Source organism: Cervus canadensis, chromosome 2, assembly GCF_019320065.1.
Source record: "Cervus canadensis isolate Bull #8, Minnesota chromosome 2, ASM1932006v1, whole genome shotgun sequence".
Lineage (NCBI taxonomy): Eukaryota > Metazoa > Chordata > Mammalia > Artiodactyla > Cervidae > Cervus > Cervus canadensis.
In genome coordinates, this window is record NC_057387.1 from 17,961,577 (window position 1) to 17,975,935 (window position 14,359).

The 14,359-nt window shown below is 36.7% G+C and overlaps 1 protein-coding gene and 1 non-coding gene across 2 annotated transcripts in view; both read left to right on the forward strand.

Moving 5' to 3' along the window:
* Positions 1-754: 754 nt before the first annotated feature.
* LOC122437411 lies at positions 755-861 on the forward strand. Its single transcript, XR_006268241.1, has one exon. It is a non-coding gene; the product is annotated as a U6 spliceosomal RNA (small nuclear RNA).
* An 8,505-nt stretch (positions 862-9,366) lies between these two features.
* The window catches only part of VPS45 (vacuolar protein sorting 45 homolog), a 64,797-nt gene continuing 59,804 nt past the window's right edge, over positions 9,367-14,359 (forward strand). Inside the window, exons 1-3 of the mRNA XM_043457240.1 lie at positions 9,367-9,581; positions 10,226-10,360; positions 12,606-12,666. Of these exons, the coding sequence (XP_043313175.1) occupies positions 9,489-9,581; positions 10,226-10,360; positions 12,606-12,666 (289 nt within the window). The 5' untranslated portion in view covers positions 9,367-9,488. The remainder of the gene's footprint in view (positions 9,582-10,225; positions 10,361-12,605; positions 12,667-14,359) is intronic.

A 14,359-nucleotide genomic window follows, 5' to 3' on the forward strand; every position in this document is an offset into this window, starting at 1 on the left:
CCCGATGCTGGGAGGGATTGGGGGCAGGAGGAGAAGGAGACGACAGAGGATGAGATGGCTGGATGGCATCACCGACTCGATGGACATGAGCTTGAGTAAGCTCCGGGAGTTGGTGATGGACGGGGAGGCCTGGCGTGCTGTGGTTCATGGGGTCGCAAAGAGTCGGACACGAATGAGCAACTGAACTGAACTGAACTACCATAAATTTTACTTATTTTGTTTGTCTGATGGTCCTCACTAGACTGTAATTCCATGAGATGAGGAATGTTTGTCTGTTTTGTTCAGTGCTTATTTCCCCTTTTTTTGGCCAAACCATGTGGCTTACAGGATCTGATTTCCCTTACCATGGATTGAACAGTAGCCCACCACAGTAAAAGCACCGAGTCCTAAGCACTGGACTGCCAGGGATTTCCTGTAATGCTTATTTCCATAGCTAGCACATAGTAGGTATCCAATAAATGCTTGTCGAAAGAATGAATACACGCTACAAACCCTCTAGTAACCAGTGTTGAGAATTAGATGCCTATGCAGAGCCATTTTGGGGGCTCCATACCAGTGTTAAGCAAATGCATGGCCCTGTTAGATTTCTATGAGTACACTGCTCCCAAGAATTAAGTAAGATGTTTAATATGAAGATATAAAACAATGGTTTCCATATGCAAATTGAAGTTTTCCTAGTCCGTTTCCTTCATTTGAAAGACAGAGGTCTAGTGAGCTTAAATCATCTCTGAAACACATCTAAATATTAATAATGGTGCTCACTTTGGCAGCACATATACTAAAATTGGAACGATACAGAGAAGATTAGCATGGCCCCTGCACAAGGATGACACGCAAATTCGTGAAGCGTTCCATATTTTTACAAATGGATAAGAAAGCTGTGGTACATATACACAATGGAATATTACTCAGCCATTAAAAAGAATGCATTTGAATCAGTTCTAATGAGGTGGATGAAACTGGAGCCCATTATACAGAGTGAAGTAAGCCAGAAAGAAAAACACCAATACAGTATACTAAAGCATATATATGGAATTTAGAAAGATGGTAAGGATAACCCTATATGCAAGACAGAAAAAGAGTCACAGGTATATAGAACAGACTTTTGGACTCTGTGGGAGAAGGCGAGAGGGGGATGATCTGAGAGAATAGCATTGAAACATGTGTATTATCAATTGTGAAACAGATCACCAGTCCAGGTTTGATGCATGAGACAAGTGCTCAGGGCTGGGGCACTAGGATGACCTAGAGGGATGGGATGGGGAGGGAGGTGGGAGGGGGGTTCAGGATGGGGAACACGTGTAAATCCATGGCTGATTCATATCAATGTATGGCAAAAACCACTACAATATTGTAAAGTAATTAGCCTCCAACTAATATAAATAAATGAAAAAATAAATTAATTAATTTTTTTAAATGAAGAAAAAAATATTAGTAATGAAGTATGCTATAAATCAGATGACTTGGCTCCGAATTCATTATTCTTTTCATTCTATCATGGTACTCTCTAAACTTGAGAGTTCCTCTGACCAGGAATTCTAGAGTAGCTGAGTTTAAATTACTACATCACCAGGAAATAAAAGTCTTATTTCTCAACATTATGCCTAAATTAAGTTGTGGTGAGTCTGGATATTTCAATAGTAACTGGAAATTAAAGGAAAAAAACAATTTCACTGTTATTTGCATATTTCCTGTCATGAATGGAAGGAGTTGTCATTTGCAGTACAGTGTTCTGGTATAAACATAGATTTTGGTGTTCACATCTCCAGGTTCAAATCCCAGTTTTGTCACTTTCTACCAGAAATCTTCTTAATCTCTCTAAGCTTCAATTTTCTCATTTTCCAAAGGAGGGTAACAAAATACCCTGGTGATCTAGTAGTTAGGACTCTGGGCTTTCACTGCCAAGGGTATAGATTCAATCCCCGGTTGGGGAATTAAGATCCTGCAAGCCCTGTGGCCCAACAAAAAAAGAATAATAGAATCAATATGCTGTATTCAATTGCATGAAAAGTACTCAACACATGGCATAAAACACACATGTGTATATTGACACATCTACTGTCAATTGCCCTGGAGGAAGAAATGGCAACCCACTCCAGTATTCTTGCCTGGAGAATCCCATGGACATCGGAGCCTGGCGGCCACTGTCCATGGGGTCGCACAGAGTCAGACACGACCGAGCAACTTAGCACGCACGTACGCACTGTCAATTGCAATCAGATATGAGTAGAAATTATAATCGGATTCTCACCCTTCAAATTTTAGACTTTATACTAAAATAACTTTCCAAATTGAATGCCTGTTTATTTAAACTTTATAGCTATTAGTTCTGTCTAGTTCTTCCCCAAATGAAAAAAATTATAAAGCAATAGATTCATGCAACAGTTCAGTATGATTTAAAGCCAAAACAGATTAAACTCAACATTAAAGCATTTCATGATCTATTCTGGCCAAAATGATGCGTTTTCCTTCATTGGTGTAACCATTACTCAGAGAACCAGCGCCCAGTTACAAAGATCCTAGTGTTATTCATACCTTCTTAGTGGTTCAAGGGCGCCCTCTGGCTGGAAGCTGTAAAAATATAACTCTACACTAAATGAAATACTTTTTTTTTTTTTTAAGCTGATGCTTTTCAAGTAAATTCTTAACACTTTATGAAATTAATCTTCTCTTTAATCACTGCTAGCATATTGTCAGAAAAAACAAATGTCACTTTACAAGGGCACCAGAATGTTCAGGTCTTACATTTCTCTAATTTACTGGGAATTGGAAAGAAAATCCAGGCTCTTTTCCCCAGAATTTACTTCACATAGTTCAATATAATTGTTGGCATGGATCACCTAGATAAGTATATTGATCTCTTTGTTTGTTCTGTCTACATAAAAGTCTATACTTTATTTAACATGCCACTGTAGCAGTTCACCCAGTAATGTGTATCACCAACATTAAATATTTATTGGGTATCACTGTGTACAGGACACTGACTAGGTGAAAGGGTGGGGAAAACAGTTCTTTAACCTCAAAGAAACGGCAATCTACTTTTTTAAAAAGGATGTGAAAAAAGAAATACAGGGTAAGATGTGCATTGAAAAAGACAAGCTTCTCTCAGTTTGCTTTCTGTGTTACCTTGGGAAAGGTTATTCAACTTCTGTGAACTTCAGTTTATCTGTAATACGGAGATAAAGGCCACCTCAAAGCAAAGTTGCGCAAGTTAACTGAAATATGCACAAAGGACTCAGCGTATAGTAAATGCTCGGTAAAAGGTGGTTGTTTTTATTTATTAATGTTAAGAGAAATCTTAAATAATAGCATCCTACATTAAATTTCACTTGCTTCAAATGGAAAGATATGTAAACAAAATATTTTCTATTTTATTTTTTCAACATTATCCTCTCTAGTAAAGAAAAATAAGTGATTCTGATGAGTTGCTTATTAAATCAGTAATTAGCCATTTCTAAAGGAATTATTTCAGTATAAAAATGTAATTAAGACCCCTTTACCACTTAGAAAATTGAGGATTCGTAAGAACACGCATTTTCTGGTACTTAGTTCATATGCTTTGCCTATTCTCTTGAAATATTTAAAATTTAAAAATAATTCATTGCATTTTACGGTCCTCTACAGAAAGCTGAGAGCCAAAGAATTGATGCTTTTGAACTGTGGTGTTGGAGAAGACTCTTGAGAGTCCCTTGGACTGCAAGGAGATCCAACCAGTCCATCCAAAGGAGATCAGTCCTGAGTGTTCATTGGAAGGACTGATGTTGAAGCTGTAACTCCAATATTTTGGCCACCTGATGCAAAGAGCTGACTCATTTAAAAAGACCCTGATGTTGGGAAAGATTGAAGGGAGGAGGAGAAGGGGATGGCAGAGGATGAGATGGTTGGATGGCATCACTGACTCAATGGACATGAGTTTGGGTAAACTCCAGGAGCTGGTGATGGACAGGGAGGCCTGGCGTGCTGCGGTTCATGGGGTCGCAAAGAGTTGGACATCACTGAGCGACTGAACTGAACATTTCTAACAAAAGCAGCCCAAGAACAGAATCATGGTCATCAAAAGAATCTTAGCAATTTCTAGTGTAATCTTTTTCTTTTTAGAAATAAGAACTTAGAAAACATCTCGCTAACATTACAAAGCACTTAAAATTTATTTTGTGAATTTTAATAATTTCTCAGGGAGGGCAAGCATGTAACAATTTTTTTTTTTAATTCAGTTTGTACGTGGGGAAACAAACAGTAAAACTAAGCACAGTATAGGGTTTCCCTGGTGGTAGGAATCCGCCTGCCAATGGAGGGGGCACAGGTTTGATCCTTGGTCTGGGAAAATCCCACATACCAGGGCAACTAAGCCAACTACTGAGTCAGCACTCTAGAGCCCTGGAGCTGCAACTACTGAGCCTGTGTGAGACAACTACTGAAGCCCCTGCGCCTTGAGCCTGTGCTCCACAGAGAAGCCACCACAATGAGAAGCCCGTGCAAGGCAAAGAAGAGTTGACCCCACTCGCTGCAACTAGAGAAAGCTGCTTGCAACCATAAATAAGTGAATGTTTTTTTAAAAAAACTAAGCACAATATAAAACTTTCACTAAGAAAAAATAGTTAAAGCTAGGCTAAAGACTACATGTATCATCTCACTTAATTCTCACAATAACCTGATACAGGTGTTATTTTCTCCATTTAACAAATGGGGAAACTGAGTCACTAATCACTTATGTAACTTACCACTGTCCTGCAACTAGTCAACAGCAGACTCAAATCCAGGCTGTCTGATTCCAGAGTCAGTGCTCTCAACTTCTATATATATCTATTACTGAAAAGTGACAATTCTCTAAATATCCATGAGTCTGACATAAATAAATGATTGTATAAATAAATGAGGGGAAAGGATGGCTTTTTTACAGAAGAATTCCAAATAACTGTAGAAGGAATGAGGAAAATAATTACCATTAGGTAAACACCAACTTTTGCAAGCAAGAACCATCAACAGATTCCTGTTGATGGATTACCTGTTAAAATTAACAGGTAAATGATAAGAATAGGATATTTGCAACTAATCGAGGCATCTCTCTATATGGTATTTATTAAATATAAGGAGAAAAATTAGTAAATTTACAGTGGAGAAACCAGCAGACACCACCTAAACAAAGTAATCAAAGTTAACATCACTGCCAGAAGGGTAGAATCACTGTAATTACTGAATGTGCAGACAGAACCTTCCATTAAAAAAATTTTTACTTAATGATTTAAAGCTCTTCAATACTTTTGCTGCCATAAAGTTTGCTACTAAACTACCAACTGTGACAAAAACTTAACAAATTCTGCTTGATTTGTGACAAGGTAGGCACTAAGTCTCTAAAATCACTTGAAGCATTTTTACTGTTCTGTCTTCATGAAAACTGTACCCTTTAAAGAAATTTATGATGAAACAGCCCAAATATTCCCATTAATATTTCTATTATTATATAGTAATGCAAGATACAGTTATTATGGAAATTATATTTGGAAGCTATAGTTTACAACTTCTGAAATCCATTCTATTTTTAAATATTATTAACCAAGGAAACTGAAATATGCCATAAGCAAAAAATAAAAGGTATGTGTATCTTTTGATTTCAAATAATTAAAGCTGATATTTATTGAGTCTTTACTATGTACCAGGCACAGTTTTTTTCCTGCACATTATTTCATTTAATTCTCACAATTTCCTAAGGTTGATTATATTACCAACACTTATCAGATGAGTAAATGGTTACAAAGGTTAAAAATATTGTATAAGGATGGGTTGTCTGACACAAGCAACACTGTCATTCTTTTTCTAAATATTTTTTTCAATTGCTAACAAGAAGACAATCTAATTAATTTGAGTTTCATTGACTTCTATCTTTACTTTCCTCCTAGGCAGATGTATGTTAATACACAGCAACAAGAATGGTAAATAATTACTAATCTAAGATGACTAAGAGTTGGCCATATTGTTATCATAATTACACTGAACTTATTTACATACCCTTTGTTTTATATCAAACTTTGAGTTCTTATGGAGGAAAATCATGATTTTGATTAAATATAAAATGGGCAGTTAAACTTCAGTTAATACACACTTTGTAAGAAGCTGAAGCACATGTAATCATTCTTGATTATTTCATTTACACACATATTTACAAGTCTAAACAAAATGTACACATATAAACACCATATTTAAGTTTCTAAAAATTTATTTTAATTGGAGAATACTTTATGATATTGTGACGGTTTTTGCCATACATCAATACGAACTGACCACAGGTATACGTGTCCCCCCCATCCTGAAGCCCCCTCCCACTTTCCTGCCCGCCCCCCCAGGTGTCACAGAGCACTGGCTTTGGGTGCCCTGCGTCATACATCAAACTCCCACTGGCTGTCTATTTTACATATGGTAATATATATGTTTCAATGCTATTCTCTCAAATCATCCCACCTTCTCCTTCTCCCACTGAGTCCAAAAGTCCATTCTTTACATCTGTAAACACCATATTTTTTAATGTTCTGTTTTCCACCATTAAAGCTCTGATTCCTTGAATCTAGCAAAAAAAAAAATTTCAAATAACTGCATCAGAAAGTTTATAATTAACATGATCATTTATATTTGAAGACTGTTGCATTTATTTTTCAAATTTGAAGTTTTTATCATTAAAAATGTCTTATTATGGTTTATTTACACCCTCAATTGCTAAAATAGAAGTAAGGTACTTCATGGGCTTCCCAGGTGGCGCAAGTGGTAAAGAACCTACCTGCCAATGCATGAGATACAAGAAACACGGGTTCGATCCCTCAGTGGGGAAGATCCCCTGGAGAAGGACATGGCAATCCACTCCAGTATTCTTGCCTGGGAAATCCCATGGACAGAAGAGTCTGGTGGGCTACAGTCGCTAGGGTTGCGACGAATCAGAGAGGACTGAAGCAACTTAGTCCACACACAAGGTACTTCATATTAGCTTCTGGATTTGCCATGTCTTGCCTACAACAAAACAAGTCACTGGGCTTATGCTGGAGACTTGATCATTCCTTTCAGTCCTATTTTTAGAGGGATGGGAATACAAAAGAAGTTCTTAATCTAGAGACAGTTAAAATGGCTTTTTTAGTTTTCTTCAAAAAGGAAATAGGCTGCCAAATTTCAGGATCATCACGACATCCACTAAATATATATCTTGCATAAAATGTTTACATTCTATTAAATACTGTATCTTAGCCACATACAAAATAACACTGCCAGTGACATCAGTGGAATTTCATGAGCAATGGAATGAGTCAGTAAGTCTTGTCAAAATAGGCATATTCCTCCCCTTCTAAAATGTTATAATTGTCTAAATACTTAAAAGGATGCAGTGTCCATGTTGACAATTGTCTAAAAAAAGCACAAAGTTCATAGACAAGCCTTTCTCTCCCTGTTTCTTCTGAAAAATGAATAAAATGGAAAACAATCTTAAAACCACATTGAAATTCAAATTATAGGTTGCTATTGTTGTCCAATTGCTAAGTTGTGTCTGACTCTTTGTGACCTGGTGAACTGTAGTCTGCTAGGCTCCTCTGTCCGTGGGATTTTCCAGGCAAGAATACTGGTGTGGGTTGCCATTTCCTCCTCCAGGGGATCTTCCTGGACCAAGGATTGAACCTACAGCTCCTGCACATGTATGCGGATTCTTTACCAATGAGCCACCAAGGAAGCCCAAATTGTAGATAAGAAAAAACAAAAACCAATGACATGAGAGAATTTTCAACTATTGATAACTTACAAGATCTGCAGTTACTTCTTTCATTAACAATTGTTTGCTGTTTTCTATATTTTAAATTGTATTATACTTTAAGTAAAATATTTATTATATTTAAAAATTCAAATAACATTTTAAAAAAGAACAGAATTTTTAGATATTAAGATTTTTCTCATTTGTATCCATTTAAAGATTCATATTTTCACTTTAATATAATTTTTCTTGCAAAATGTACCTCAAAAATAGAAAAGAACGCCAAAAGGGAAGTTTTATTTATGCGGTAGAAAAGCTGAAAAGGAAAGAAACTTCAGAGGGGACAAAAACCTATGGTATTTCAAGCGGTTTCTGATCTGTAAAGGATTTGAAAATTGTATACAAAGTTTTATAAAATAAGCTTAACAGCCAGATTCATGTTAGCGTGCTCCGGGTGTAGTTTTAACTGTACACTTCACACAATAGAATGAAAGAATAATGATTTGGTGATGTTGAATGTATTGATTAAACTGTGAGCCCAATAAACACTGGTTACTTTTTTGGTAGAAATATTTACAAGCAATTACAGTCACTGATTTCTTGCAGTTGTTTCTTGTTATGTTCCTGATTTTACAATTCCCCAGCGCAAAGGTGCAGAAAACTAATATTTACCCTCCTTTTCGAAAAATGGCATGATGAAGAGAAGACTCGCAGGGTATAAACACAAATGCAGACTTTTGGAAGTTGATGACTTTAAGATTCTTTCTGTTAAGTTTTTGTCATTTCTCAAACAAAATTTTTGAGTTTTTCCTTAAAATCCCAGCGCTTCTTTGCATTAGCCCAACCAAGTACATGATCCCTACCCATTTTTGATCCTGTTCACTGCTCCTGCCAGCAGTTTCAGCATCGCAGGTCCCCGGTATCCGGGGCGAGTTGAAGCCCACGGAGTCCAAAAACCCAGGGCCCCCAAAACTGGAAGGTTCCTGGCTCCGCTGGACCCACAGTCTGCGAGTTCCAGCGGCAGACCACAGCTCCAGGCTCTGCTAGGGGACCTGAGACCTCTCCCAGAAAATCCTGTTCCTTTTGTTCGTTTGTTCAACAAACGTGTTCAACTTCCGATGCCCCTCAGTCTTCGGAAAATCATTTCAGGCCTCACTTTGCAGGGCAGTGTCCTCGCCTTGTTAATGACCCAAAGAAGCTGCGGAAGACGAATGTCGGGAGCTATTTAGCAGATATTACCAAACGCTGTCCCTCCAAGTGCCGGGCATCTGCGGGGAACATAAAGCCTCCTCCCTTCCCTTCATCCTTCACTACCACCCAAGAAAGCGTCAATGGCAGAGCGACCACGGCGAAGCTCTGCCGTGCGTGCATCCGAGCCAGCCTTATGCCAATTCCTCCACACCGCGAGGCGCCACCTTCTCCCCAAGCCAGCAGGAGGGGTGGCAAGCCGCGGCCAGGCCTCGAGGCTAAGGGCGGGGAGGGGTCTGAGCATCGAAGCCTCAAAAACCTCCGGGCTGGAGGTGGATCGAGAATCACGTCCGGGATTGGCTGGGTGTCTCTGCTGAATTCTTGCATCCAGTCGGGAAGCTGGGTTCCCCGGACCGCGTAGCGGAACTACAACTCCCGTGACCACTGCTGCCCGGACTTCCGGAAGCCAGAGCTGGCCGGGGAGGAAGTTGCTGAGACCCGGCCAAAAGGACGGGGGTTAATTTAGCAAGAAAAACGGGGGGTGGGAAGAGCTTTAGGGCTAACCTGTCAATTCGCCACCATGAACGTGGTTTTTGCTGTAAAGCAATACATTTCCAAAATGATAGAGGACAGCGGACCTGGCATGAAAGTGCTTCTCATGGATAAAGAGACGGTGAGTTTGCTTTTGCTCAGTGTTTGGGGGGGGGGACGGGGGGAACCCTCCTCCTTTGCAGTAACTGGTCCCATGCCACTGTAGGATTTAGCATTTAATTCAAGATTTGTAAGTTCATCATGGAACTGAAAGGCTTTATAAAGCTTGCCTAGATGGTTTTCAGTCTGAATGATTCTCACTACTGCCAGAGAGTCTTCTTGTACCCAAAACAATTGACTGAAATCAGAAATCCTTTTCTAAATGCCTCTGCCAAGAAATGATATATAAGACAGACCACTGGGAAGACTTTGGGATGGTCCTGTTATTTCCACTCAGCGTTGTGTTTTTAAAGTAAAGCTATTAGAGCTCAAACTGAGATGACAGGTTATTATTTATCGGTCACAAAATTAAAAAAAAAAACTTAAGGTGGTGGGAAACTTTTTATTTGTCAATTTATGGGTTGTCCGTGTTCGGAGAGAGCATTTCATTCTGGTACATTACTTATTATTTTAGATGCTCAGTAAATGTTATTACATATGTTAGTATTTAAGTTATCCCAGTAAGTATAGTATTAATGAAAAAAAAATTTTTTTAACTCTTAGGTATTGCTGCTTGTTTTTATTATTTTGGACTAGCATAATATTAGTTAATTTTTTTCTTTACAGACTGGCATAGTGAGTATGGTATACACACAATCGGAAATTCTCCAGAAGGAAGTGTACCTTTTTGAACGCATTGATTCTCAAAATCGAGAGATCATGAAACACCTGAAAGCAATTTGTTTTCTTCGACCTACCAAGGTAGTACATAAACAGCTGCCATCTGCTTAGGCAAATACAGCACACTATGATCTGGAAGTATTATGAAGACAAAATAAATTTCTATTATCATTTGTGGCATCATAATTATACTGGCTTATCAGTTATAACCATGACTTTCCTCCTTTTCATATCTCAGTCACTCCTCACAGCTAGATTTCCTTCAAGATGTTATGTAGGTTCTCAGCTACTTGCAAAGCCACTAACTGCCCTGAGACCCACACCTCTTTATTCTGAATGAAACTCCACACCTATCACACTGAACACCATTACCATTTAATCTTACATACTTATGTCAGTGTTTTGAGTCTTTATCATTTTATTCATATCTATGTTTAGGAATCTTTAATGGCTCAATTTTACTTCCCTGACATATTTAGTAGCCCTCAGAGCTCTCCTCTAGCTGTCCTGGTCTGCGCTTATGTTTTCAGGCTTGTATGTCCTGTCTCTGCTCCTCCACTGCCGCCAAATAGGCCTTTGTATGATCCTTCTACATGCTCACTCCTGCCCTGTTTATTCTTTTCTCCTAATTAAAGGTTCTTTAGCCTTCTGTCAGTTTTCGTCCATTATCTTCGAAATCTAACTTGAATCCTCCTTTGAAAATCCTTTACTATTTGTCTTATTTTGTATATTCTCTTGATTTATATTCATGTTCTTAATTCCAGTGCTTGTACATTATGTACTTTTCAAGATGCAAATCTGACCGTTTCACCACACTTGAAATCGTTGAATGATTTCTCATTGCTTTTATGATAAACACACAACTCCTTCTTAAGTGTGGCCTGCAAGGCCATGTATGGTCTAGTTCCTACTATTTCTATAGCCTCATTTCAAACCATTCCCCGTTTGGTCTTAGCCACACTATTCTTTCAGTCTGCTATATTCCATCATGCCACAGGACCTTTGCACTGGTTTCTCTGTTTGCCTGGACAGTCTTCACTCCCTCAAGCAAATCTTTCCTGGCCTTGCTGACCAGGTCAAACCCCCCTCTTATAAATACTTATAGCACCATCTTCTCTGGCCTATTACTTGTCATGGTTGAAGTCTCATATGATTTGTATGATTAATTAATATGTCTCATGTACCAGCAGTAAGTTCCAGGAGAGCAGAGATGATGTCCATATTTTCACACTACTGTGTCCCCAGTGTCTACCACATAGCAGATACTCAATAAGTAATTCTGAGTTAATTAATGTATCAAGTATAATTCTTTTGTTATAGTAGTTTCCAATTGTTTCATGAAATTTAGGTTCTGAGAGGGGTCTTAAAGATAATTTAGTCCATCATTGCCAAACTTTTTTTTATTAGAGAAGCTATTTCACAGCCTTATGTATATGTTCTCTCAAGCTTAAAATGTGTACTTAGAAACAATTTTTCCTTACGATTACATTTAAAGTTAATTTTTTAAAGTTAATTTTTAATATGGTTTACAATTTAAATGACAATTTTTAAGGTCTTTTATCCATTTAACAAGCAATATGTATTGCTTACATTACTTTTCATTCTGTAAGGAAATGTATGGTTTTTTAACATTCGAAAATGATATTTTATATCATGTATAGTTTGGAGATCAACTTTATACTGAAATTTAGCCATATGTTATAGTTTCAAAAGTAGATAAAACCTGCATTATGATCTTACATAATTGGGATTATGTTTTGACCATTTGAAAATCAGTTGTTTTTTATTTCTAAATTTCATGTTTTATTTTTAAATAATGTGATTATACAAAATGCCTTAGCCTACTGTTTATAAATACTTCAAAAATACTGTAGTTCTGCCACTTTTGGTCCCAATAAGTTAAAAACCCAAGTGAATATAATTAACTATATTTTCTCTTGAATGTTGGCTTTTAAAGGACTAGACAAATTTTGACGTTCTACAAAAAAATAAGAATTTTGATCAGATGAATACAAATTTACAGACAAATAACTTGAGGCAAATTTGCATAATTATTATCTATTTTATGTTGTATTTCAACATCTATGTACTTTGTATTTTTTAATACTAATTTGGCCAGAGCAGTGCAGCTATATCACATATGATTTGATCATTATATTTAATGTATCTCTTTTATCCCCAGTCCTCACCCTTCCCAACATAGGCACACTTAATCTAGACCTCAGCACAGTAGACTCTTAGTAAAATCAATGGATGATACATAATTTATTACTTCATCACTTAAGTGGTTTTCCTCATTTTGTTTGTTTGTTCTTTTCTTTTCTAGGAGAATGTGGATTATCTGATTCAGGAGCTCCGAAGACCTAAATATAGTACATATTTTATTTGTAAGTATTTTTTCACCTGTTCAATCATATCACTAAATCCTAGCTAATATGTTCTACTAGGTACTGCATATCATCAGTAAATTAATTGAATCCAACACTCTAAGAGTCTGGTGGGTGTTTTGTCTTTCAAAGAATTACCAGTGTTGGACCAGCATTCTGTTTCTGAGAGCTGAATGTGGTTTCCACTCATCATTGACTGCTTAGGTTAAAAAAAAAATGTAAGCTTTACCTTGCCTTTCAAATTTCTTTATAAGTCAAAAGTTGTAAGTAGTTAACTTTCACATTCCATCTTTGCCAAAAAATGTATATATACTTATTCCTATTTTACACTTATGAACTGAGGCATAGAAGCCAGTTTATTTATTTGGAGGGAGGATATAGTTGAGTTTGTTGGAAAAGCAGAGATTTACTTTACATACCATTCTTCTCTTTGCAACTTTATGTAATACTTGAAAGTAAAAGTCATCAGATATGTGTGTCCTATTTGCACCACTTTTGGGGAGGGAAAGAGAGGTGGAGGCCTGGAAATAAACTAGGTTTGTTTATTGTATGATTTGTTTAATCATACAATTTATATGGTGTTTTTTTTTGATCTAATACATTTTGCTTTGGAAGTTACATCTTTTCTCCTCTAGATGTCATTATTGATCTTTATAACATTAATGTAGCTTACTTAAAAGCTTTGGAGTTTTTGGGTTTAGACTATAGTCTAAGACATACATACTTTCTTCAGGATATATTACAATTTAATAATGGTACCAAAAATTAACATTTGTGATAAGACACTGTATTTTATAAAAACTCTCTCATATATTATTTTATTCAGCCTTTAAAACAACCTCAGGAGGTAGAAATAGGCAATTTTATTCATATCTATTATCCTACTTTTGTTTTTGTCATTGTTTTCTTTTCGGTTAATAATCACAGGTTTTCATTTTCAATTAAACTTTTTCTTTTGAGATAATTGTAGATTCACATACAGTTGTAAGAGATAATACATAGATCCCATATACTGTTTACTCAGTGTCCCCTAACGAAGCATCTTACATAACTATAGTTCGGTATCACATCATACCATATTGACATTGATATAGTAAGGATGCAAAGCATTTCCATCTTCCTAGGATCCCTCACATCCCAGCCTCCTCAGTAACCTCTGGCAACCACCAACCTATTTTCCATTTGTATAATTGTCATTTCAATAATGTTATGTAAATGGAATCATGCAGTATATAACCTTCTGAAATTGGCTGTTTTTTTCATTCAGCATAATTCTCTAATGATTCATCCAGGTTGTTGTGTATTAATACTTGATTTAAAAAAAAATTTTTTTTTTTTTTAATTTATTCCATGGTATGACTATACCACAATTTGTTTAACTATTCATATAATGAAGGACATCTGAGTTGTTTCTAGTCTGGGCTAATACAAATAGAGTTGTTATAAATATTTGTGTACAGGTTTTTGTGTGAACATAAGTCTTTATTTCTCTGTAATACGTAATTCCCAGGGATCAATTGCTGGGTCATATGGTAGCTGCATGTTTAATGTTTTTAAAAACTACTAAATGTTTTCTGGAATGACTGTGCCATTTTACATTTCCAGTAGCAATATCCAGGCGATCTAATTTCTTTGTATCCGAACAAGGATTTAGTGTTGTCCCTGGTTTTCATTTTAGCCATTCTGATACGTA